The sequence below is a fragment of the Sprattus sprattus genome, assembly GCF_963457725.1.
Source record: "Sprattus sprattus genome assembly, chromosome: 10".
Lineage (NCBI taxonomy): Eukaryota > Metazoa > Chordata > Actinopteri > Clupeiformes > Clupeidae > Sprattus > Sprattus sprattus.
Window position 1 is genome coordinate 27,040,243 of NC_137908.1, and position 27,854 is coordinate 27,068,096.

General features: G+C 45.2%; 1 protein-coding gene across 1 annotated transcript; it reads right to left on the minus strand.

Annotated features, from left to right (window-relative positions):
- Positions 1-12,247: 12,247 nt before the first annotated feature.
- Positions 12,248-27,239, minus strand: ccdc3b (coiled-coil domain containing 3b). Its single transcript, XM_080846837.1, has 3 exons — positions 26,560-27,239; positions 17,532-17,706; positions 12,248-13,959 (listed from the first exon to the last, which is right to left on the minus strand). The coding sequence occupies exons 1-3, from the start codon at positions 26,913-26,915 to the stop codon at positions 13,687-13,689; spliced, it is 804 nt and encodes a 267-aa protein (XP_080702963.1). The 5' UTR covers positions 26,916-27,239; the 3' UTR covers positions 12,248-13,686.
- Positions 27,240-27,854: the final 615 nt, after the last annotated feature.

Here is a 27,854-nt window from a genome sequence, read left to right on the forward strand (position 1 = left end):
TTTATGTTTCTTTGAAAAAGACGGCCGATACATTATTGAAAAAGACAAAGATACATTATTCTTTTTACTTTCACTGGCCTCCATTCTGCCTTTTTGCCTTTCCCTCCCCTCTCAGAAAACATCAACTGGTCACTTTATCTCACATCTGATGCATGACACAGATAACTGAAATCCCCCTGAGAAAGACTCTCCATGACACTCAAATAAATGCAGGAAAGTAACTCTGAACATCCCTCAGGCCCCTTAAACCTTACAGCTCTAAGTGATAACTCACTCCCCAAAACTGGCTTTGTCTGGTTTATTGAACGGCTCAGAGCACATCAACTCCCCCTCACTCCCACTTGTCAAGGGGCCATGGGGTCAGGAAGGTCAGACAGTCCACAAAACAATTCTATTATGATATTCTGGCAAGTACTAGTCTGTCATTCTCACGAGACGGTATGTGTGCGTGTGTGTGTGTGTGTGTGTACGTATAAGTGAAAGTGAAGTGTGTGTGTGTGCGTGCATGCATCGACGTGCATGTATGTGGGTATGTATGTATGTGAGGTGTGCGTATAAATGTGGGTGCAAGAGACAGCCCAGCGTGTCCTCTACACCTAAACAGTTAACCCTAACCCTAACCCTAACCCTAACCCTAGCCCCTGACCCTCTCTCTCATCTGTCGGTCTGGGCCCAGAGTCAGGATAGGATCTGTTCTGTGAGCTAATGGATACCTGGGAGGGATTTTAACCAGGCAAGGTGGATAAAGACTCACAAATCTACAGCAGAAACGATCGCCAAGGTCATTAAATGAATCTACTATTTGCCTCAAGTGCCACTCACCATCTGCACCTAATTACCTCTGTAGATTTAAAGCCTCACTCAATGAAAACCTTTCCCTAGGGTGCAACGATCCCAATGCATTTCTTCGACTGAAACATGTGGGTTTATTCTTAGATAAATCTCATTGCGATCTGAATGTATGCAAGTTTCAAAGGTTGCATCTTTCAGCGTTGGTGATTTACTGCACGTGGGAACATGTGGGCTCCTGGTGAGATGTGTCATGGCACTCTTGAACTGTGAGGAGGGAGAGAGAGATTCCGCCCAGCACACTTGGTCCCATATTCCTGCACACCACAAACATGTCAACGCCAGCATATTGTCTCCAGATTTTTCTGCAAGTCTGATAGGGCAGCTTTTTCTTGCTGTGTCCCCCTCTAGGCAGCAGAGGTGTCAAGTATCGAAGTACAAATACTTAAGTAGAAAAGTTTCAAATGTGCTCCATCCAATACAGATCAGTGGCGCCATCCAGATATACTGATTTTGTGCATAATTGGATGAAGCATATGTAACCTAGTGGTATTTAGGTCTTGGCTCTGGTTTGCGACTACACCACCTGGTGCCTTTCACACCAAGATATAGTTTAGGTGTAATTGTACCTTCTGTCAGAGACAAGCGGGTTCTCACCCAGGTACGTTCTAGTGATGACAGAGACAAGGCATTTCCATATAGAACAACAGTGTTTATTAAATCAAGGCTAAAATACAGAGGGAGAGGAAATGGCTGCCACCAGCTTGGTAAGGGACACTGAAGGGGTCTATGGAGAGCAGCTGTTGCAGGGGGGTTTCCCGTCCTGAAAAAGGGAGTGAGACCTCCACACCACCCGTGTTCATGGATCCTAGTGCTTACTCACACACACAACCACACAACACAACACACCTAGGCACAGGCACTGCAAAAGGAATCATTGCAAAAGGAAAATCACTGCAAATGGTGAGGTGCACATTACCACTATAAATGCATGCAGTGCGCGAAGAGGAGGACTCAGATCTGGGGACCCGCCCCGTGGAACAGCTGCCACTCTCTCTGTGGTGTTTCTATGGAGGAGAGGGGATAATAATAAAAGTAAGATAAAAGCAACACGCTAAACCTAGCTCACACCTAGGTTTACGGCAAACAAACAAAAACACAAACAAAGCAACAACTACAAAAGACAAAAGCCGAAATTAAGCTAAATTTGTAACAATGCAAAGCAGCAGTGGACTAGTCTTCCTAAAGGAATAATATAATAAATTAACATATATTATGTACAGGCTGATACATAATTAACATGTCTGGCATTTATTGTGAAATACATCAGATTGTCCAAAGTTACCTTAATGCATCAGGGACAATACAAACACTGGAAATAGGGCTCCTGGCATCTCCCAACCAAAACCTACATGAGCATGCAAACGTATTAAGACTACATGTTACACAGACATTCAGATCAGCGTACAACCAAGCATTTCAATCCAAACAAACAAGAGCTACCCAAGGAAAGTTTACCTTCACTCGTCTTCCTATATATTTCAGTGAGGTGTGCTCGCTCGTTGTGTTCACACCAAGACCTTCAGCAGCAAACCATGCTACCCAGAAGCATCTGGTGAATGAACTACAAACACCTGTTGCCAAACAGTACATTAAGGATCATAAAAATGCTAAAAACGACTGTATGCTAAGTGGAAATACACCAGGAGCACATACCTCCAGCAGCAATATCACGGAGAGCAAGAATGTGGAAACATCGGAGACCTCTGTTGTCCTACCTGGTGAGTATGTTTATGTAGTACCGTCACTTTAGCTAATTAATGAACAGCCACGTAGTGTGACTTGGGGGAGTGGCAGAGCAGGACCGGAGTTACGGGGCTGCTGGGAGACAGGACCGTAGTTCTGCCGGTTACACATAGAAACCCATAACACTCATTGGTTACGCTATCCATCTTCTTTGCGCATGATGCAAAACAAGACAACAGAGGCGAACAAGTGATACAAAGCACAGCAAAGGCAGTGTCAGAAAGAGATTCGGTTGTCAACTCTGGCGAGATGTCCGAAGGGTCTGAAGACACAGGCAAGAGCATTGGTGTCGATGGAGAACAGCAAAACATCCCTGGCCCAACCTCAAAGAATTGTTCAAAATCGTCAGGAGCAAAAAGGAATCATGGCAAATCTTTTACCATGTCTTGTGCTCCATGTAGCACTAATCAGCTATACAATTATGCTTCTATTTCTTACAGTCGTGTCCAACTGGTTTAGTTTCAAATGTGTTTTTTATTAAGGTTACTTTTTACTTCTATACTTTTCATAGCCTGCCTATATAGTTTTATAGCCTGTACTTTTTAACTTTAACTTGCGTAAAGAGGTTAAGTTGATACTTCAACTTTTACCAGAGTCTTTTTAAACTCCAGTATCTATACTTCTACTTGAGTGACGAATGTGTTTACTTTTGACACCCCTGCTAGGCAGTGAGGAGTGTCTGAGCCAGAGTGACAACCTGACGCCAAACAGAGGTCCTGGGCCCTGATAGCGGTAGCATCAAAGAGCGAAAACGTGGAAAGGTTAGAGGGTCTGACCTGTTGTCCAAGTGAGGGATCATCTGTCAAACGATGAGGTGTTTTCTGGATGATAGGGACAAAATTCACCCCTGGAAGTGGTCAAACATGAGCAGGATCTTATACAGCCCAGTCTTTATCTTTATCACTCGTTATCTCTGCCTATCCAACTGATGCAGTGAACTTGTGGTTTTAAAGGAATAAGCCAGCCTTGGCCATCTGGTTGTGAGAGAAGCATGCACAGTAGAAATGAATTAGCCTGGGTATGTTTTTATAGTCTCACAAGATCTCGTAAGCTTTATTTGAGGTTCGGTTGTGGTTTTAAGAACAAAATTTCTTATTATAACTATGACCAGTACTAGCACGCAAAAAAAAAATGAAGAATTCATATTTGGTGTCTAGCCACATTTCACTACTATCCAGTGTGTCTCTTTTCATGAGAAGCAGATGAACTGGAGTTTATATCTTTTCTGAAAGTAATCCAGGCCTAGGAGATATTCCCCCTCCTGTCCTGTTCTTCTGGGTAGAGATTCTGGATCCAGACTCAGTCACCTGGCGAGCTGTAGCCGTTCAAGTGCCAGAATAGAGGGAAACATGGCTGCCTGTCGAGGAGGAAAAGTTTGCTCATTAATGAATTAGCCTCCCTGGTTAGTTTTTTCCCCTCCCCTTCCACTCCCCATTCCCCACTCCAATCCCCCCCCCCCCCCCCCCCCCCCTGCCCCGTCCTAAAAAAACACTTGGACCGAAAGTTTCCAGCCGTCTGACACTGATTCCAAAACAAATCCAAAAGCTTTACAAGAAGCCACTTTTAATGGCGCCCAGGGCTGGGTGCTGGAAGGAAAAGCGCTCAGAGCGCTCATCTGTCTGCGTCTCTTTTCATCCTTCTCTCTGAGAGTTCTCTCCTTTCGCCAGCCATGTGGACCCACCGATGGACCCAACATGAAACTAACCGTCTGTCCATGGATCATGTTTGTTTCTCATCCCATCACGTCACCCCTGTGGTTATTTTTTTTTGTTTAACCATCCATCCAAATATTATTATCTTGCCCTTATTCCCCATCTTGTCTATTTTTCAGTTCAGACGACAACTGAAGCTGTTTTGAGGCTCTGCTCTGGCAGAAATAAGAGACTGATGTATATTCGCTGCAAATGAGCAAGGGATTTGTTTCACTTGTATTTGCCTGCGTCTTATCAGGCCGCTATAGAAACTTGGCTCATGAGTTGTTTGCAATACCAAAAAAACGGCCAGACACACCAGTCTGGGGATGTGAGGAAGAATGAAACTTTCCAGTCCACAGGCTGTCCGCCCAAAGCCGAGGGAGTGACACAGAGACGGGGAAAAGAAGCGGGACACTGGGAGAGAGGGAGAAGTGTTTCAGGGCCATAAAACGATCAATGAACGGATTTTCCACTGCTGTAGCCCCGTTCCTGTCTGAATGGGACTTCTTTCCATAATGGTTCATTCACACAAGAGATCAAAGAACAGGTCAGCATGGATGGAATTCCAGGGCAATGGGTCGCCTGAGTCCAGGCAAGCATAATGCACACACATGGCCGCCCTCAATGCCCAGACATGCTGCATTAAACTCATGCACACACTCACACCACTGCAGAAGATGACTTGATCCTCTCTCATGTTTTGCTCATCTTGAATTGAATATATATTTCCCCATGGCTGCTGTTGAAATGACTTATTTATACATTGAACCACAACATCTGCCGTGTGACTATATAACATAAGCTGAAGTTTCCAAATTCCCTCCCCCTCTGTTTGTTTATGGCTGTTGGAGAAACAATGAGGGAAAAGACAGTGTCTTCCCAAACAAAGAGAGAGGATACAGACGGCCTGTTCTGTCTGCGCTCATCCAAACAGCCCACGTGGTTCAGGGGTCCTCAGATGGCATGCCGTGGTGCTGAGGAACCAAGCATCCTCGCCCTGGAGGGTGGCCAAGCTTCTCATGGGGGAAGAATGGATGTGGCATTCAGGCCCCAGTGAATAGGCAGTCAGTCAAGGAGAGGGGCCTTTGCAGCGGAGGGGAACTGCAGCAGAGATGGGGTGCATCACTTTTGGACAGGGAGCTTCTTTTTAGGGAGTTCAATCTTTAGAGCCTCCAGAGGGGCCTTTGTGAATAGGATGTACTGCTGGCGAGCAGGGTGGAGCAGTGACATTGTCTGGCCAGATCCGTGAGCCTAAATCACAATGTTTTATTTCTCTCCCGGGTCCTTCCCGAGCCAAAATGACTCGTTAAAGTCAACACTGTAAGGAACAATAATAATAAATACTTACTTTGCATGTGAAGCAAACTGCTGTTTCATTTGTTTTGTTTCTTGTATTAGTATTTCGGATGGTTGCCAGGAAACAGTTTGAAGACATGAAGTGAAAAGAGGCATCAATAACTAAAAATGCAAAATACATGATACAACATTTGGCTTATTTATAGCTTTATGGTGTTTAGCAATGGTGTCCTTATCCTCGCTTGTCCTTGCGGTGATGTTGGCGGAGGCTTCCATGTAAGAATGGTGTTCACTGGGTCAGCGAACCAGAGGGTGCGTGCATCCTGAGCAGAAAGGGAGGCAGCACTGGCGGTTCCAAGTGGACTTGATCGTCATGACCTCACCCAGCACGGCAGGCCTGACCGGCAGACAGCTGACAGGGTGCCCGGAACAGGGAGAGTAGCGTGGGGGGCGGGCTTGGGGGGGTTTGGGGGGGCTGAGTTCCACCAGATGTGTTCAAGTCTTGATACAATCTCCAATACATGAATGATGTCACATCACGCACAGTGCCGATCAGCTTTCCCACATTCCCTTTCACCGACCAAATGGGGTTCAAAGTATCGCCGCACTAAGAATAGGCAAGGGTCACCCCTCAACCCCGTGAATTCAAACACAGGCTATGCGTAATGTCACATGACATGTGAGGTCAACTACGAGCTCTTGTTCGTGTTTGCGTGTTTAAATGATGTAAGATTCCTGTTCTTGATCCCTGATCACTTATTAGGGACCATTTCAGATGCCCTGTGTGCTCACCATGCGCTTTTAATCACATGCCTTTTTGGTGTGCTCTGCAAATGAGCTGTGACCTTACAACAGTCATATGAGAAGTGCTTTGGGTTTCCACCCCCAGCTTTTGGAAATGTAAACAAATCAAAACATTTTTGGGAGAGGCTCAGGAGGTAACATTATAGCTTATAGAGTGTTAGGGAGGGACTGTGTGTGTGTGTGTGTGTGTGTGTGTGTGTGTGTGTGTGTGTGTGTGTGTGTGCATCACTGTCACACTAAACGGAATTGTCTTCCCTGTCCAGAAACCTTCAAATATGTCTTGGCTGGTCCAAGTTGAGAAGTGCTGTGTCTACACCAGGACTTACGGGTTCAATAAACAAGTGGAGCGGAAAATATGAGAAAGTCAACAGAATTCGTCCCAAGTCAGCGCATAAATATAAAACACAATTATGCACCGCTAACAACAAACACATGAAGTCATGATTGGGCCTAAATCTGCAAAGAAAACAAGAACGAGTGAAAAAAGAGGTAAAAAGAGAGAGAGAGAGAGAGAGAGAGAGAGAGAGAGAGAGAGAAGTGTTGGGAGGTTTAGCTGAGTTAATCACATCAACATGGAGCACTCTGATAATTGTCCAAATGGTAGCAATCACGGCCTGTGGAGGAGTAGGAAAATCACATATGTGAGCCTGAGCAGACTGTGGCCAACATTCTGCCATAGAGAACAGAGGTGTCTTATCTCCATTACTGGATAAAAGCTCCAAGGGGAATCTCCAAGCGTACACTTGGGGCTCCCTGGGAAACTGTCTGCTTCAAAGCATGGCAATAAAGCAGACATCAGTCTGTGTAATGGGTGTAAATAGCTGTTTAGCTATCTGTTCATTTAAACAGTTTGTGTACTGCGTGTGTTGTATATGGTTCAAGGGAAGTGCTGCAGAGAGCATGGCCCTTTGTGATCTCAACCTGTTGCCCCAGAGGTCACTGCTTCACGAGTGAAAGCATGCCCTCTCTCTCTCTCTCTCTCTCTCTCTCTCTCTCTCTCTCTCTCTCTATCTCTTTCTCTCTCTCTCATGTCCAAGGCCGCCTTCAGCTCTCTCAAGGGAAAGGTGTTCAGCTCAATCCACTCTGATGTGGAAGGACATGCTTTGCTCTTGTAGGGTAAATGTTTGTCTTGCCTGTTGAAAGGAGCCTTTCGGGACACGAGGAGTTACCCAAGTAGCTCATCCCACATCCTGCACCCACAACAGAAGATCAATGATGGAATGGGTCCTGCTGTATGAAATACACAATACTTATAAATGCACAGTTGTGGCAAGCATGGAAGTTGTTAGCATAAGTGTTTTGCTTTCATGCCTCTCCACTTAGGCAGCGTGCTGCTGCATCCAGCTCTTGGTAACCGACAGAAGGGCCCATGCAGGATGAGTAACGGCCGCTGGAGGAGTTCCTCATGGTGACAGGCATCTCTGCAGATTGAGTTTTGCGGAGCCGAGCTTTTTAAGTGTGCTATGTCCATTAACTGGGGGTTGCGAGAGATGATGAATCGCTTCTGACTGCTGGGACCCAGACAGACGCAGGGGTGTCTGTGCTGCAGGCCTCGGGTTGTGCAGGGCCAGATCGGGGGGGGGGGGGGGGGGGGGGGGGGGGAGGGGATCAGGGGGGCGGTGGAGGCGACTCCACACCCTGCGGATTACGGGTTGTGCATGTGTGGAAGTGCACAGACACATGCATAGTGGCTCACTAGAACACAGCTGTGAGCTAGCCGACTGAGAGACTGGCATGGGAACGGGGTTTCATTAAACCTTTAATTAGAACTTGTGTGTGTGTGTGTGTGTATGTGTGTGTGTGGTGTGTATGTGTGTGTGTGGTGTGTGTGTGTGTGTGTGTGTGTGTGTGTGTGTGTGTGTGTGTGTGTGTGTGTGTGTGTCTGGTATTTGTGTTTGTGTGTGAGTGTGTGTGTGTGTGTGTGTGTGTGTGTGTGCATGCTTGTGTGTGTGTGTGTGTGTGTGTGTAGGTGGTGTGTTTGTTTGTGTGTGTGTGTGTGTGTGTGTGTGTGTGTAGGTGGTGTGTGTGTGGGTGGTATGTGTGTGTGTGTACTGTATGTCTGTGTACTTCTCTCCTTTGCCTGCAGCTCCAATTCAACACGAAGAACGCCTCTTCCTTTTTATTGTCTGTTAGAGAGAGGGCCTGGAACTCCATGGTTTGAAGAACCTGTCGAACAAAGTAGTCTACAGTCCCCCCCCCACACCCAACCCCCACCCTCATTCCAGCCCTCCTGGAAATAGCTCTTAATTATCCTGTAGTCTTTTCAGACCCTGGGTTGTTTGTACTGAAGTAGGGTGACGGCAGAGGTTGGGAGACAAATCAGCCATTTGACAAAGCCTGAGAAATGCTGTGAGAAATAATGCACAAGTAGGTAGGCAAGGGGAGTCCACATTTTCAGAACGTTACAATTTTGGATGACTGTGTGTGATTCATGAAAGGCCCGCTCTAACTGGCACCCCTTGTTTTTTGGTGATCTACTGGTACCCTGTGTACGTTTATCTGTGTGAACAGCTTGAAGAAAGGCACAGTGAAAAGAGAGGGAGCTTCCCTTCCCGCTGTTACATCAGCTTTCCCACCTGGATCTCTCCCTCAGCTTCCTCTGTAATCCGCCCGAGACTCTGTTCCCAGCGAGCCTGTGCACACCCTCTTTTTAAAGGGTGGGGCCGCCTGTTCCAGCCAAGTCATTGCGTCTGGCCTCGGTGCTGACATGACAGGCTCTCTGTTGAATTGGAATAGGGATGAGTGCATGGGAGAACAGTAGGGTCCTCAGTAAGTACTTTACCATCACTATTGCAGCAGAACAGAAGAACCTGAAGAGGCCTGAGAAGGAATGACGGCAGACCTGAAATATATATATATATATATGTATACATAGCATGCTTCCAGACAGGCTCAGTGGGAGCACTCTCTGTGGCTTTCTCTCCACGCTGCGCACCTGTGTCCTATTGTAGTCGGGGAGATGTAGCCATGCCTTTGGCTGCAGCCCACAGCTATTGTTTTTTTTTCCGCATCCGTTATTGGTCCTGTTCCTCTCACCTCATGAGCACCGAGGGCTGGAATAGTAATTATCATTAGACAGCCAACCTCCGGCGGCGCGGTCACCTTAAAAACACTGACCTCTCGCTAAAAGATCTGTTAATGACCCCGCTAGGCAATGCTAAAATAACATGCTGCGAACTCCCTAGAAAGAGGCTCAGATGCACCCAAAATCTATCATGCATTCCATGCTGACAACAAAAGGCATTAACAATGCAGTTAGCTGCCATTTTGGCTCTATATAACATTACATTGCTCTGAAACAAGGCATGTGAAGTGGTGTGCAGACTGTGAGTTTAAGTGTACCTGTTTTACTGTGACGTTAACAGAGCCATAAAAATGCACAATAAACCTACATGCCGTAAAGCTGGGTGGGGGGTGGGGGGGTGATTACAGCGTTTCATCCATCTCAGTGTCTCGGTTTTTATAGAACAATTCTGAGCTGGAGCCATGAGGGAAGTGGAATTCCTCAGTGGAGGAAGGGAAGCTTTGGCTTTCATGATACATATCTGAGTGATTACCGCCTGGAGCGAAGGGGAGTCTGAGCCCTCGCTGCCAGCGGCAGGGGCCTGCTCAGCGGACGGTCTGCACAGGGGCCTGCTCAGCGGACGGTCTGCACAGGGGCCTGCTCAGCGGACGGTCTGCACAGGGGCCTGCTCAGCGGACGGTCTGCACAGGGGCCTGCTCAGCGGACGGTATGCGGCCAGGATCACGCCGTCCTCTGTGGATCCTTTGCTGAGCTCTGGCACGTCGTGGGAGATTAGTGTTTTTGTGTTCTCCCTCACACATCACTTGGGCAGATTTACAGAGGCAGACACACGCACACGCACACGCACACGCACACGCACACGCACTCGCACACGCACACGCACACGCACACGCACACGCACACACACACACACAGAAACATGGCCTGGCCTGAGAGACAGAAACAGAAAGACGGACTGGAGATGATTGAAATAATGCTGCTTTGACTCAAGCTACTTTATGCTGTTGTGGTCTTGGCTGAACTCACTCTTTCCCCCACACAGTGTCATTTTTTTTTGCAGACAATTCTTTCTCCCTCTCTTATTGCCAGCGAGAAGATTGAATGATCCACACAAGGCATATCCATATTCATTTTATCATTCTGGGAAATCCTTAAATTAAAGCCTCACCACAACCCCGATAAGGAATGGGGAGGGGGAAAAAAAGAACAACTGAAAATAAAAACAAATAAAGCCGTGTCTGTGATTAGAAAGAAACTCACCAGGGAGGACCACCACAATGCAGCAGTGCTGTCTCACATCTGTTTTGCAGCTTGCACATGAACACAGTGTATATTGAAAGGCAGTGTGTGTATATCTTCTTTGGAGCATGTCCATGTGTGCAGTATGAAATATTCCTGTATTGAAGCTTGTGCTATGATGTAGTGATGTTTTTTGAAGGGGGGGGGGGGGGGGGGGGGGTATTCTGTAGCTGTCCACCCATTACAGGTCAACCAAGGGTGCCCCCCCCCACACACAACCGAACACAAATAAATACTATATGGAGCAAGGCCATAAATGTCCTTAACACTAAAACGATCTGTTATAGCTGCTGTGATATCACACTTCTACTTTATCAGGAAAAGGGAACACATTGCAAATAAGGTCTTAAAAAAGATAATTTAAAGTTTAATTTTTTCCTATGTCCCACTCCCTTTCTTTTATGGGCAGAGACACAAAACCATATGGAAGAGATTGGATTCAACTCTCCCCAGGAAATGGTGTTGAAAAATGTAATAGGGTTCTGTCTGCCAAGAGAAATCCAGATTTGAAAAATACAATTGGCTCGTACAGAACACTGTTTCAATCTGAGGAAACTATTTTTAATCGTTCCTTGTGCTCTGAAAAATGACTTGCTGGCTCTCTATCACACTGCAGTAGTCTTAAATGCCAAAACAATCTCTCACCCTCATCAATAAGGAAAATATGAAAAAAGACATTGCTGAGTGGCTGTGCAGATTGGAACTTGGATTTGCACATTTCTGAGAATGTATCCAATCTCACAGATTTATAAGCACAGAAGTAAATTCTCTTTTTCAAGTTCTCCTTTTTGTAGACGAACGAGTAGAGTAGAGTTTCCCAAGCTTCAAAGTGACATGGAACCAATCTCATTTCATCTCATTGCTTCTCTCTGGTGAAAGCTTTTTGGCTGACAGGAAGCACATCTGATCCTATCTCCAATCATTTTGTACTCTGGAGCTCTGTAGAACTTGGTGGTAATCGGGGGACGTGTTTTATTTTCTCTCTGTGTGGCTGCGCTCCATCCAAACCACTCCTCGGGAGAGCTGTTCCAGCCTATTGTCGGTTTCCAAAAGAATCATGTCAGACGAAACCAAGGCAAAGGTATGAACAATCATCAAATGTGATTACAACTGCAGGATGAACACAGATTTCCTAAGAGGATTTTGCACAGACAAATGCACAGGGGATGTTGTAAAGACGAGTAAATTGCCCCTAAGGTTAATCAAAAACATAGTCCAGAAGGGAGTGATGGTATTTTGTCATAACAGACCTATTTACTGTAACAACACCATAATTGTACTCATATGAAGTGGAGGTAGAATCAAGAAAAGAACAAAAACTATCTATTAAACAATACACACACTTTTTAATAGATTTCCAATGTATCTTATATTCATATATTTCAACTCTAAAGTGTTGCACTCTTAAGTGTTGTACTCTTTAGTGTTGCATTCTATATTGTTGCACTCTTAAGTGTTGCACTCTATAGTGTTGCACTCTTTACATGAAATTTGACATGTAATTAACAAAGCAGTGAAAAGAAAAGACAATGAATGTTCATACAGCTAGTTAAAAACTGATTTATTTTAAATTGTATTACCATACAAATGAATATATACGAGGATACAAGAAAACATATTTATAATATGCTTTATACTGTATTTTAAAAAGCCAAATGCAATACATTCTATTGAGAGGCACATTTTTTTTCTCAATGTTGGAACATGTTTCAATTGCACAACACGCCTCATTGAGTAGTGGTTGTTTTTATTGAGTGCTCAGCACCCTATTCTCAAAAAAAAAAGATATTTTCACTCACTAAAAAAGTATGATAAAAAAGCCAGCCCTCATAATTTTGGACAATTCGATAATCAACGTTGGGAGCGTATTTCAGAAAAAAGTAACTCTCAGTAACTAGAATCCAGAGTAATATGTTTCTAAATGAAATAAACAATATAAATGCAGGCCAACCAGAGAGATTTCCCTCTGCACACAACTGATGAAATCTAAAGCAGTGGGTGCCCTCTTTGAACTGGAATCTATATAAGTCTTGGTAAAAAGCACCTGCTCTAAATTAAAAGAGACTCCCATTCAATCACTAAACATGAGCTTCAAATTTTAAGAAATGCTGCTGTCTTGGCATAGCGTGTGCATTTTATGCAACAGGGATACAAAGGCCTTATTTGGTAGCCTGTAACCCACAGTTTGTGGGAATGCCATCTGCAGTGCCCGGGATGGCACCTGGCCAGGTAAAAGGACTAGATGCATGCTGGGAAACCATGTCAACAGGGCAGGTATGCCAGATCAGGGCTCGAGGTGCACTGATGCAATGTGAGGAGGCACTGGCCTGTCAACGCAGGGCAACATCTCAAGCTCATTATGGTCAACCCAGGAGGGAAGATGCTGGTCAGGCTGGGGCTCGGCGGCTGCTCCTACCTGCAGGGGGGTGGGGGAAGTCAATCAGGCCTGGATCTCGACCAGGTTCCCAGCATGCTTTTTATATAATAGCAAAGAATTAGGTTACCAGTGTGTCGTGGTGAAGCAGGGGTTCAAGACTCATTTTGAACTGTGGGCAAAAAACATGTAATCTGAGTTGTCACTCTCACTCTACATTTCCTGTGTTTCAAAGAGACCTTAACATTGTGGCTGTCCGGTGAGGTTGTACGGATAATGCATTTTCCATGGTATAGCTTATGTAAGATATGCAAAATGGTTAGTGCTCATAAAAAATGTACTGCAACTAGCATGTTGTATGAAAGTTCCTGAAAATATCTTGTGAGGATCGTCAGATAGACACCTGTGGGGACTTGTATTATGCATTCTTATGGTATTATATTCATCAGTGAACTTTAACCTTTCATTTCACTACTTCAATTCAATCCATTCTGCTCATCTGCGTGTTCATCCTATATGACAATTCAACTAATGCCTATGTTGCTTATGTACAGACTAGCAAACCCAGTGTTGAGAGGGGCGTGGTGGCACTGGGCAGCTTAGCTCTTCAATTTCTTGGGGATCATCTTGAGGGAGGGCTTCTGGTCCTGGTTGGTCTCCTGCTGTGGGTGTGGAGACTCCTCATGGTGCTGCTTGATCAGGAGCGTCTGGTCCTTGGTCTCGCGTTTGGCCTGCCGCAGGAGGCGCTTCATGTTCTTCACCTTGTCCCTCAGGTGGTTGTTGGCCTTCTCCAGGACCTTCACCTTCTGAGAGAGCTCCTTCACCCTCTCCTCCTCCTCGAAGAGGGCCTTCTGAACCGTGGAGCAGAGAAGCTGGGGACAGAGAGTTGGTGAGCGAGTGGACATACCATAACAGCAATGAAACTGTAGATGTCTTTTGCATTCTATTAGAACAACCACTACAGGTTTTCCATGAAGGCTATCTTTCATGTGCACTATGCAGTATCAGGAATCTTCAGAGCACATATTCATTTTTATTACATCTCACTTTTAACAAAAAATAATTTCACAATTTTTCAGTTTGATTCACTTGAAAGATTTAAAACAAATCTTCATGCAATTACTTATCTCTACCAAATGTTAGAAATCACAGGATAGCCCTTTGAAACACAATACACGGGTGGTGATTACTTTGCACATGTTTCCTCTTAAGTGTCTAACATGCTTATTTATTGTAAGGTCAGGCATTGCCCTTGGAGGAAGCGCTGCAACTTAATTCCCCAAGTAAACCGAATTGGTCAGTGCAAGCAGAATTGCTAAAGGGCAACTGAGGTCTCCCATTTAGACGATGGGACTCTTAGTGGTTAAGTGTAATAATCATCGGTTATATCCTGCCCGAATGCTTCGTCTTAAAAAAATGAAAAGATTTGAGCCATGAGGAGTGGATGGGCTAAGACTAAGGTTGAGAGGAATGTTCCTCGGTTTGTTTGGGAGGACGAACTGCCATATTTTTCAGCAAATTTGGTGAGTTCTTCTGAGTGAGCTGCAAGTAAATGTTTCCAATTTTTCCCTTCTCTGTTGCTAACATGCATGCCTGTGGCTTAAGGGACAGGGAACACTGGATCCAGAAGATGTATCAAATTTAGACGTCTGAGGCACCGAACTAGTGCCTTACCCTTAGAAGAGTAGCCTGCAGATCCAAGTAAGTAGATAGCTAAGATGCTCCTAAGAGCAGGTATCCTTCTCCTCACCGAGCAGTATGGTGATTAAATTCATGTTAATCCACGCTTGGATCATGCAGAGAGCAACCCGTCATGTGTACTTCCTAAGAGACGTCTGGATCTGTTCTAAAAATCTCCCCACAGGTGATTCTGTGTGTGTCTGCCCGTTCCAATAAGCAAGACCAAGCTTCAATGCTTCTGTCTAAATGTCCTCTGCCAGCTGTGATATGAGAACACAATCATCTGCCTCAAACATGGAGTGACAGAGAAATGCTAACATGATGTCATCTGACGTGGCTCTGACACCGCATCCTTTTATTTTCGTCTGTATGTTGTGACAAGATAGATTCGCAGGATGAAACTACACATGCACTGATTTAGTGAAGAGATGACCAGAAAGGCTTTGTTTGGGAACGGACTAGGAGGTATTTTGTTTTCAAAGACTGCATCACCACCTGTGATGGTATCTCTCCATCTCCTGAACCTGCCATTGATCTGAACTAGGCTGTGGAGTTTTACACTCAGGCCTTTGTGCAGGGATTCTTGGGTTAATTGGCTGTGACAGGAGTCAGTGCCTAATGTTAGATCTGTTTATCAACATCCCACATGCCCACCTGGGTGATAGGGTCATGTGCCGGTCTGCATGTTGAGCGGTCTGATTTCATTTGAGAGATAACACTTCCTGACAGAAGATGGTGCTGTCAAAATCTGTTGCATCATTTTATTGGGTTAATATGTTGCTACAGAAGGGAACCTTATGCCTTAAATGGCATTTTACTCCAATAAAAACAATACATTATTTTTATAATAATAGTAAACTACATTTATTTCTGTTTCCGCTTCCAAATCATTTGGTAAAAACTGAGCACAATATAGTAGATATTTATAAAGTGATTTGCCATTTAAACATAAATTACTTGCAGTTCTAAGTAGCTGTGAAGGGAATCATTAATGTTTGGTGGTCTGTCTGGTGTTTATGCAAGAGTGCCTGGTCAGCAGAAGCCTACAATTAACACCAAACACATAAATCTCACATGCTGTCGTTAACAAAGCCTGTGCACAATCTGCCTGCTGATGCAATGACAAGACCAATGCTGAGAGCCATCCAGCTTTCCATCCTGCTCTTGGCACTCAATGCAGTCGAGCGCCGTTATGAGTTCAGCCATGGGAATGACGTCTGCGCTGCCATTCCTGCTGATTACAGATTTGAGCAGGAACATGGTCATTTATGTAAATGTTAGCCATTCGTATTCCATTACTGTGACAGAACCCTTGCATGTGCAGTTTGCCTGTGATTGAAACCAGCCCTTGACATAAATTACTAGGTCAGAAACAGGAACGCAGGGTTGATCCACAATGATTTATTAATTTCAATAAAAGGACAGAGCTTGATTCCATACAATAGCTGGTCATGATGTTGCTGTTTAACTATGATAGAAACCATGCTTAAGTAATTTCAGAATGCCCACAAACAGAACCCCATAGTCGGATGAGCTGTAATATTACGTCTGTGTATGGTTTATTCTCAAATGAACACACAGTCCCATTGTTATGCTTCCATTTCTTTTCGAGTTTAATTTGTGCCTAGCTGTGACATAAATCTTGAGTAATAACACAACAAAACAGAAAGATTCCATTTGTCTGATGAGAGGCCAGCACCGGATGTGTGTGGCCTGATCTCACATCTGGCCACTAATTCAAATCTGCTGAGTGCAGTAACAACACTGGCGATTACAGCAGGGGATTATTCTATAAAACCTCCACGTTTGCCATAACAATAGCCACCATAGCAGATGCAGAAAATGACAGGTTCAAGTCCTCCTCCGGTGCTGCACTCCATTAAGTGTACTCAATCAAGAGGACAGGAATCCAGCAAGCATATGTTCCCTTTCTCACAGTCGACAGAAACTTTCCTCTCCATTCTCCAAAGCCAACTGGCCTGCCATGCACACGAAAGACCAGGCGACAGCTAAAGTCAATGAAATGCAGCTATGTTTAGCCTTACCGTGGAGGTCTCGTCTGAAAGGGCTCTCCTAGACCTTAGAATAGCGTGTGTACTTCTCTCTCTGCCTCACATTAGTTGGAACATGTCAAGTGGACTTCTGCAGTCCATAGACTATCAACTGTGCTTCACCAAACCACAAGGATCTCTGCCTTACCATGTCCAGGATTAGAGGTATGAAGCCAAAGGTTCAGTTATTTGAAGTTTCTTTTGAAGTTTATTAAATTGACCCCAATTTTACTCGCTGTGATGAAGAAAGTACTCATGACTCATCCTCAAAAGAGGAGAAGCTCTGTTCACGTGAACTCTGAAACACTCCCTGTGTGCCCTGGCAATCACTGAAGGGAAGGGGTCAGTCCAACTTGCTAGTCATTAAAAAGAACAGCTAGGACAAGCTATTGGCAAGGGATGTTTTACTGAGTGCTGGAAAGTAACAAAGACCCTGTCAGCATTTTGTGCTATCAACACTTACAGTAACTCTAAATGGATCTTTAATGTATCATTATAGAATGTGAGCCTAATGTTCCCTTTCAGCCACACAGCCTTAGTGGCGAAATCAAAACATGGATGTTTTGCTCTATCAATTAAGCCACAGGATGTTGATCAGGGCGATCACATGTACATTTTTGGGTGACCTGATATTAGGTTACATGTGTGTTCCTCTCCCAGGGGTGGGGAGGATGGTGGGGCATGAGAGGAGGGGCATGAGAGAGCACGCTTACCCTGCTGTCCTCCTGGGCCTCCCACTGGGGCGTGTACATGTGCACCTGGGTGCCGCCGGTGCAGTTGGCGAACTGGAAGAGGCTGGCGAACATGCGGTGGTTCTCGGGCGTGTCGGTGAAGATGGGGTCCTGGAAGTTGACGCCGTGGGGGATGATGCTGTAGTTCTCATCCATCCTAAAAAGGAACGACAGCCACTTTGGGTTTACAAACAACAAAAAACAACGTGATCATTTGACAGACGTTTCACTGCAGAGCCTTAGGGTAACCCAAAACTGCGACTGCTGGAACTTGCTGTACACCAAAGAGAATCATGGGCTCTCAAATCATCTTCTTCTTCATGTTGTCTATTCAGGAATTTAACAGATCGATAAAAGTAAGCCCTCTCCGCAGACATAGTTTCGAGATCATAAATCCCAACCCCATTCTTATGTGGCAGACATAATTAGTTGCATGATTTTACTCCTCTTCAGTTTAGGCCTTCATAATTACTTTGTGAAGAACTGCTCGAGGGGACCATGTCAAGTTCAAACACCTCCAGTACAAAAACACCCTTTGAAACATCTCTGTAGATCTGAAAACAATCTGACAGGCCTCCAGCAGGTTCAGTAGCTAAAGGAAGAAAATGTTCTGTCAAGGAAAAGCACCCTGCACAGAACACAGTGCACTGTTTCCCTATTCCGACATGATCCAAGATCAATCTGACCTATGACCTTCCGTGTTCTTTGCCAATGGTCTTTTTGGATTCAACATTATAAGAAATGCAAACTCGAAACTCACTTGAGTCTTTAACCCTCAATGCTTAGTCTCCCTCTCTAACCTCAGTGTGTGTACATTTGTTTGTGAGAGCCTGTGTTCTCAGTTCATACATCTCAGCGTTGGTGTGTAAATCCCAGCTCCTGCCAGCTCTCTGAGGCTGCAGGCTTCTTACGTATTCCCAGGCCTGCCTCGTTCTCGTTCTGTTTCTCTTTCTTTCCCTCTCTCTCTCTTTTTCTTCCCCTCTCTCTCTCACTCTCTCTCTCTCTCGCATGGAGCTCCCGGCGGGACGGAAATGAAGGAAGTCTGTTATCAAAGTTTTGGAGGGTGGCAACAGAAATATTAATGCAAAAACCATGGTTACGCTGGCACAAAGGAAGGAAATGAAAGCTCATTTCATTGGGCTCTCGTTAAAGGTTTCTGCTCCTTTCTTCACTGTGGGCTTTGGCCGGCCGCCACTGGCAGCTCCAGAAGCCCTGAGCCCCGAGACCCTGAGCCTCGACTCATATCTCTTGTTTGCACTACACTGATGACAGGGAACTGCACTCCTTATGGTCGGTGCTGTTTGCACTGCAATCATCCTTTATGTGGACTGGGCCGGAGAGGAAATCGGTGTTGTTCCACGCAGATTGCCCAGGTTAATACCTGAAAAGTGGGGGGCAGCGTGAGCAAGAAATCACACAAGGTCTAAGTGGAAGGAAGGAAATTAACTCTGCCTCAAACAAATTACACCGACATCTGATAAACGCTTGTTATTGCAGCGCCAAGCAAAACTATTAATCAGATGTAAACCTTCACTGAGGAGTAGCCATAACAGCCACTAAAGGCGTGTAATGGGGAAAAGCCCTGATAATGTGAGACGTTGAGGTTCTCCTGTAGGTAAAGCTCTACTCCACCTGGATCCCATCTATGGGGACTATAGAGCTATTAAGCCTGGGGAGAAAGTGTTGGTTTTGGAGCTGTTCGCTCATCTGGATCTGATGTCCTATTCTAAGAGGAACATCAAACGCCCCCTCCTGATTCCCTCTGTGTCACACAGGACTGTGTGTCTGTTCACGCTAATACCAAAGAGCCCATCTCAAAAAAGAAGGCCTCTGTGTCTTAATACTGAGTGGAAAGTAGAAAGTGATCTCTGGTGATGTGCAAACGAAATACACACGAGACATCATACAACAAGAATAGTTCATGTCTAACAGCATACACTGTTGTGCGTTTTGTTTATATAAGGTCCATGTGTGTGAATGTTTTACTTTTTTACAACAAAAAAAACCCTCAAACAAACAAACAAAACAAAAACCACCAGCTTGGTGTTCTCAAAACGGGTTTATATATCACCACAACATGGGGCCACTGACAATGTTGACAGACAGCAGCTCTGGAATGTTAGCAGAGGTGATGGGAGGCCAGTTGCGTGTGGAGAAAGGAGAGAGAAAAAGAAGAGAGAGAGAGGGGGATAAAGAAAAGAGAGAAAGAGAAAGACAGAGTGAGAATGAAAAGAGAAAGCGAGGGAGAGAGAGTAAAAGAAAAAAATGAGAGAGAAAGACAATGAGAGAGGTCCACTGGCGTTAAAGGAAAACATTGCTATTTGTTAGCACATAACCCAGCGGATGCAGGAGGGCACAGGAGTCGGGTGAACGGGGATTATTCTGTTTTGCAGACCTAATGGCTTCCAGAGGAGGGCCTGCAGTTTCTCAGTACTATTCATGTTAATGCTCAAATTACCCTGCTTTTTAAAGGACCCCCCCAACCATCTACAACCCCCCCCCCCCCCCCCCCAATGCAAAAGACAAGCCTTTTCGAGAAACCCTAAGGTTTCCTTTAACCCATGTTTAGCCAAGAGCATATTGCTTTAATTAATGTTTCCATGCAGCTTTTCTCCTATTTCTTGCTGTTTTGATCAGTTGACTGGTGAGATTTGTCCTGCCCAAACAAGAACCAGCTGTCAGTTCAAGGCTGTGATGGTTCACACAAACTAATTAAGCAAGCATGGGGAGACATCCAGTGACTGTCCCAGCTGCGACCCGGATCATAACGGCAACACTTTCACAAGGGTTAGGAAAGATAAAAGCGAGAAAAAGGACAGTCGAGCACAGTAGTCATGTACTGTATGTTAAGTCAGATGTGAGTACCTGAAGCTACCATGACTTCATCTGAACCGCATGCCTTCTCTTCATTGGGATTCCATCAAGGGTGCACTAATGTCATCCTTGAGATGGACGCGTGAGCAGCCAGAGTGGTGGGTGAAGGGAGAGTCCACAAAACCACACAAGCCCCTACACAAGCGCAGTCTGAGCCCTCGACATGTGGGCCACTCTGAGACGCATTTTTCCATGTTAATCTCCCCCAGTGTTCTGTCTGGGCTTCACCTCCTGTGATTGATTGTGTGGAGTTTGGTGAGGGGGAGGGGGGTGGTGGAGAGACTTTTCAGGCTCGGACGTTTGGAGCCTTTGCACAGGAAATGGGGAGCTCGCGAGAGACCCCGGTGGAAACATTTCAACACTTGCCTGCTGACTCAGGAGAACTCGGAGAAGTGCAAGCAACGAGGAGAACAATGCGAGTCGGAGCACGAGGCTGCGCCGTGAAGCTTAATGCCACTGGTCCGTAGATTAGACGCCAAATGGAGTGGCCAACGGAACAGATCAAGAGATGCATTTAAGAGACTCTCAGATGACTGCGTCACAGTGAACCGCTTTGTGAATCCCGATCTGGTTGTTTACCTAAAGCTGGCTTCACTTGCTTTTATGCTTCACAGTGAACGTCTTTGTGAGTCCTGATCTCCATGTTTATATTGTTGGCTCTTGAGTTAATTAACTCCCTAATATTTGGGGGGGGGGGGGGGGGGGGGGGGGCTTTAAACCAAGACTCTTGGGGACGTAACTGGAGCCCCAGGTGCCTTTGGAGTTGAGGGGTGAGGCGGTGGAGAGCACTAGGAAACGTTAGCTATATCAGGGCAAAGTCCAGGCAAGTCCCTTTCAACTCACACAGAACAATGCAGGTCCACTGGCAGCAGTGATCCTCAAGGCTCTGTTGGAACAATGAGGCAGGCACACACCTCCTCAGCTTGTTTATAACATCAGCCTCCTCCAAAATCTGCAGTCATATTTGACTTGGCTTAGGGACCACCCTGGAGCGCACAGTGAGCTTCGGCTGGAATGCCTTTGAAAGAAGCTCTGGAGTGGCTTCAGAGTTATCTGTGTGGTGACTTAAAACTGGAGCAGGAAAACGAAACAAATCCTAAAAGAATCAGAACCATAAAGAGCCTGATCAGTGAAGGAAGAGGGCACAGCAGCATCATTGCATGTCTGCACAAGCATACTTCCCCCTTAATTGGTGGTTTGTTGGTGCACAGTGTTGGCTGGATGAGGGCCCTAAAACAATCGGGTTTACCTTCTGTCCTCTGTGTGGCAGTCTCCCAGTCTTTGTGGTTGCCCTAAGGCGACATGGAAGTTACACACCCTGTAATTATGACAGAGGGGAATGCTGTTGGTGCTTTTTGCTGTCATTTCCTTGCCACCAGGAGTGTCTGTCAGGTCTACCGTGCAGTTGCCCTGGGGGAGGTTTTAGTCTATTTTCAAATGAAAGCAATCATATCAACCGACTAATGTGTCCATGCAAGAGTGTCCAATAACAGCACATGATGCAATGAGCTGAGAAGCAAGTCAGGGTGACATATGTGGCAGCATTTGGCAAAAGCCACCAAGGGGTAAAATGTGAGGCTTCATTACAGACTTGCATGGTCTGTTGCACCACATGTAAGAGCCTGTGACAGGTGGCGAGACAGGGAGGAAATTGAGGCCCATCAGCTGTGCATCTGTCCAGGATACAGCATGTATCACTCCTGAGGGTTGCTTCAGGCTGGCGTGAAACGGATCCTCTGGCTGCATCCTGTCGCCAGTATCAGTATTCTCGCATCAGAGGCTGGATGCCACCGTGTCCTGACTTAAACTCAACACAGCAAACGGATGTTTTTGGGAAAAGGATTTGATCCCCATTGTTATACAGCTCATAGTATCATGGAAGTGTCTTTGTGTGTGTGTGTGTGTGTGTGTGTGTGTGTGTGTGTGTGTGTGTGTGTGTGTGTGTGTGTGTGTGTGTGTGTGTGTGTGTGTGTGTTTGTGTGTGTGAGTGTGTGTGTGTATGTGTAGGTGTGTGTTTGTGTGCGTGTGCGTGTGTGTGTGTGTGTGCGTGTGTGTGTTTGTACGTGTAGGTGTGTGTGTGGGTGTATGTGTGTGGATGTGTGTGTGTGCGTGTGTGTGTTTGTACGTGTGTGTGTGTGTGTGTGTGTGTGTGTGTGTGTGTGTGTGTGTGTGTGTGTGTGTGTGTGTGTGTCTGTGCGTGCTTGCGTGAGTGAGAGGTGGTTTGCTATGGTGGCTGAGACACTGAGAATATTTCTACAACATTTTGAATCATGTTGGATTGTGCTGGCTTCACAAGAAGGCATCATTTGTCATAAATATTACCATCTGGTTTTTAGTGTTGAGTGCTCTCTGAATTTTCCCACCAAACCATCATTTCTGTAAAGCCATGACCCACACTTTCAAACTAGGCTGGTATTAGGTCCCCTTTTTGGCCCACTAAAAAATGAACTTCTATAGCCCAGTGACATGCTTGGACAAAAATCTGTCAATCAGCCTGGTCCACTAATTTGTCTGATTGATGTGCTGTTATATAGAGAGGGAATAATCATACTTTCCTTGTTTTGCTAATTCCCATTTCCCATGCGGTGGTTTTCATATGACAGAGCACTTACTGGATGTTAATAATTAGCTTGGCGTGACAAATGGCTTTGGTTAAGGAAGGATAACAATCAAATACAAATGATGTGATTGAAAGACACAAAGACACAGCGAGTGGCTTGGGAGACTTATATGACACAAGTGTGTAAATATGTACAGGGTGGACTAATAAATGGTCATATTATCACTTCAATAACATTATTTGTGAAGTCCAGTGTAAAAATGGCTTAGATCATTTTGTGTACTTCTTAGAACTACATGTAATTAAACTTTGGATTAAATTTTGGGATAGCTGCTGGTAGTTCAGCTACATTCAGATTCAAGTAGTTAAATTGCTTTTTTGTAATTTGTTTGTGTAGCAACTGTAACTACAAACAATTTTGAGGCATAAAATTAAAGGAATGATTAATGAAATGTTTCTATTCCTCCTGTGCTGTAATATAACCCCGTTTGACCAGCAATACCCCTTTCAGATGTTACACCAGTGCTCAAGTTGATCAAACCGTATAAAAAGTTAAATATTTTGTTCTTTTCTGCTTTAGTCGTAGTCAGAAAACACAAGATCCACACTGTTTACTACAAACATGTAACATTCAAATGGGATTGTTTTGTTAAGGACAGTTTTCAGCTCTCAGGGGTATGAAGCTGGATTGTTAGCTCACCTGTGAAATACTGTATATTTGACTATAGTTTTTAATGTTTTGAATCTGAATTTTTAAAAATAAACTCAAATATTTTAGGTATCAATTAGTCATAGAGGTATAGATTATTGCTATGTATTTTAAAAGTTGCCTGGCTAACTGGGTAATCCTGCTTGGTGCAATTTCCCTACCTAGACTCTTCTGGAATGCAAGTGTCTGACTGATGGACATTGCATAACACTGTCTTATTAATAGTGAGGGATTTTTTTGTTATGTTTTTGGTTTATGAGCTGTAAAACAGCAGTTTTTGGAATAAACTTAATTGAGTGGCATTTTTTGTTGGCGCATGATTTTTTGTATTATATTTTTATTTAATTTTATATCATCAACCTCCTACACAGAAGTTTGAACTGCTTTTTCTGAGTATCTTTAGTTGACGAATACACTAGATTTCTCCCTAGGGTAGCTTTGCTGTAGTCCAACATCGTCAACTGGGAAGTAGCTTCCCCAACACTGCTTGTTTTAATCTAATGCCGGATGCACAATTGAACAGTTGTCCTGTCCCACGAGAGAGCGTTGACCCCTGTCACCGCAAGAGCACTTATTCATGTGCACAAGCATTTCAAAGTTTTACTCGGGCAATGAAATGTAAGACCTTCCGCTGCCGGAGACTGTATCAAACTCAATATCCATATTAGCATGCATTTGGATTCAGCTTCATTAGTATGGTCTGAGCGGGGCAAGGATTGGTTTCTATGTTTGGAGAAAACCTAAGAGACGTTTGGCATTGGGGCTCACCCGGTAACCCAAACCAGCTGTGTGTCTGTGTAAATGTATGCTCTGCTCTTGGACAGGGACCCAGTATAGTTACAGTGTGTGTGTGGTTGTGTGTGTGTGTGTGTGTCTGTGTGTGTGTCAGTGTGAGTGAGACACACACACACACACACACACACACACACTCACACACACACACACACACAGGAAAAAGAGCGAGAGCGAGAAACAGAGAATGAAACAGACAGACAGAGAATGAGAGAATGAGAAAATAAGGGGGTGAGGGAGAATGACAATCTGGTTGGGAGCCCAGTGTATGCTTAAAGTGGACTCTATTGTCTTTGAGCAGAGGCTGATGACCACAGGTGTATGCCCTCAGAAGATGAGGTGATGAAAGATAGTGTGGTCTGTGAAAGACTAACAGCGGCAAGACGTCCACACTTTCAAATCTGTATCAAATATTCAAACTGACATCCATCTCTATATCATATGATATTGTACAGATATTGTATTAATAGTACATAATAGCTATATACTGTAGCATGTTGGGGGTGTTCCCATCATGCATCAGGTGTTGGACTGTTGTGCGGACTAATTCCTTAACGTTCGGGTTGTGTATCCCTTTGGTGTCTAGAAGAGGTGTATGTGTAAGTGTTAGTAAGTCTTAGCGTTAGTTTAGAGTTATCTGTCTAAAGACACTGCAGTGGTGTCAGAAGGGCTGGACGTGACAACATTGGAAAAGGCTTACACTCCAAAAGCCTCCACTAACAGAGGCCATGTCCCCACCCAGGGCCCACCAGCGGGGAGCTGCCAACTGAGCCTGTGTTGGCCAACTGAGGTATAGAGCCTGATTGTCTACACCACCCACCTTCACCTCTACACCCAGCGTGGGTACCCCGCCTTCAACATCATAACACAGGAGGAGCCCGCCCTTCAAGCCTTCATCCAGGGGCTCCAGCCGGAGCAACTCCAGGAGCATGTGCTGATCGTACCACGTACCCTGACAGTGGCCAAGGCAGAGTGGGTCGAGCATGTGCTAGGCTCCCCTAGCCTGAAGGACTAGGAGCACTTGATGCACCTGGAGCAGAGTGACGAGAGGCAAGCAACCCAGCAGGCCACCACCGAACCTCTGCAGCGATCATGGCAGGAGCCCCAGAGAGTGGCTGGGCAGTCTTCGAAGGGGTGCTATTATTGCGAAAAGCCGGGCCACATCACACACTACTGCCATGACACCATGCGGCCCAGTAACCCAGGCACTGTTGCGACTCTGCCATCTGGACCGGACGTACAGGCTCTAGCTGGACTGAAACCTGGAGGGTACTCCAGGCAGAGCCCTGGTAGACACAGGGTCCACAATTTTGCGGGTCTGGCCCAGAACTCGGGACTACAGTGTTGGAGATCCCCCCTCTCCGCATCACCATGGCCACGGTTCAGTGTGCCAAGATGCAGGGAAGATCATTGCAGGTAACTGTTGTCGGCCATGTTGCTGACCAGCCGTTCTGGTCAGCTGACATACAGGACCCCTGCATCATCGTGCTGGACCTGTTGGCCAGGATGTGCCAACGGACTCCCTCAGGACGGACTCAGTTTTTCCTCACCATGTCAGAGACTATATTTTGGGTGCATGGGTTGCTGGAAACACTTGGAGGGGGGGGGGGGGGGGTCTATGTAAATGAAAAGCAATTCTGCTGGCTCGTCGCTTCGGAAAACACCAAAGAAAGCTACAGTGGCATCAGAATGCTGTAAAATACAGTATCTGATGGATCTTTTCTGGGAGTTTGTCGTGTTACGGAAAAAGCATGATCCTGATTCTGATCCTGATCCCTGGCTTTAAAAGTTATGAAACTGAGAAATGAGTCATTATGGTTAAAGGCACTTTACTTGACAGGCAGTGACAGATAGTGAATGATGCTGTAGGCTAGGATGTCAACAGAACTTATGATGTTGGTTACTGAAGTCATTGCGTTACTGTGGGTGTGAGCCATATTTCAAGGACATTTTGAACAGATTATGTCATAACTTTGATGTCAAACAACTCAAATACCACCGAAGAAGTGACAGCACTTGAAAGGTCGATTTTTTTAAAGTGGTAATTTGTATCAGTAAATAAAAACAACTCTTACCTCAGAAAAAAGTAATATGAATTGTTCTCGATGACACTGTACGAGTAGCAGGGGAAGTAACCAAGTCCAGTGACATTGAACCTGGAACCAGCGGGGACCTCCAGCATGCTTCCCCACGCCTGATCACAAAGTAACTCAATTTCAGCAGAGTAGAAAAGATCCGTGTCGTACTGCCATGGTAGATAATTGTAAAGACTGTACGAGTCCTTGTGGATGGCAAGGACCTTAGCGAAGACAATGATCTCGGCGAGCTCCGCTCTGCATGCTTCGGTTTGAGGTCTCCAGTCGTGGGGTAGCTGACAACTCCAAGCCCCGCCGAGGCATGTCGCAAGTAATAATAACAGGATAGCATCCATGACTTGCCGCGGTGAGTGTCTCCGTTAGTTATCCTAAATGGAAAAAAAAATCCTTGCTTCTACTTTTAATTTGCCTCAAAGACAATGTGTATCCCCACGACAAACACTTCAACGTGGAACATGTAAGCAATGCGTTAAAGTTAACTCGGAGTTCGTCAGAAAGTTATAGTACGGTGACATGTATGTCAAACCTTTTCCATTTAAGTAGATACAACGATTCTATAGCTGCTTATTGTGCCATCAGGAATTTTCTGTCTCCCCTTGCTCCTGTCCTACCGTGGCTGCACTGATTTGGAGATGTGGTATTACGCGCGGCTCTATCGCATCCCCAGTCACAAAGGCTGAACTATGTTGCGACGGAGGTGCACATTAGCAGACTGCGATACCTAGAGACCCCATTAGGTCGTCTTTCATCTCAGTCTGTTCGTGTCAAAACCGGTAGTAGCCTTGTCTACAAATGAGTCTCACTAATGACTAGTGGATGTCCTGCTAATTACAGCAATGAAGTGGTTTTTCAGCACCCCCAACAGCGACTTATCCAACTAATGGGAGACGGTCTTGGACCATGATCGTGCATAAATATGGCATGAACACTAATATGCTATGACATATTTTAGAAAAAAATGTAAAATTACCCTACTTCTGATTAGACCACCTGCATCAACGTGCGGGTCGTTATTCTGAATTTCGTCAGGGGTTTGTTCCCAATTACTGCTAACCTACTTAACAGTGCTGGCAGAGGTTCACACAGAAATTGTACGTCTTTGTGTTCCTCTATTAGTAAGTGGCTTTGGAGCGAACTACCGTTTGCACATGGTAACGCTTTAAAAATGCACATTTATAATCTCAGCATTCAATGATGTGCAGAAACACCCTGGAGACATACAGTAGGTTTGAAGAGAACACATTTCCCTGATGCATCATCATGCCTTTATGCTT

Bases quoted from the DNA above. Each gene is read 5' to 3' on its own strand.
- ccdc3b (XM_080846837.1), bottom strand. From the start codon at position 26,915: ATGGATGCTATCCTGTTATTATTACTTGCGACATGCCTCGGCGGGGCT. The intron at 17,707-26,559 runs GTAAGAGTTGTT...GTTCCTTTTTAG, and splicing joins TCATATTACTTTTTTCTGAG to GATGGATGAGAACTACAGCA. The intron at 13,960-17,531 runs GTAAGCGTGCTC...CTCTGTCCCCAG, and splicing joins AGGCCCAGGAGGACAGCAGG to CTTCTCTGCTCCACGGTTCA.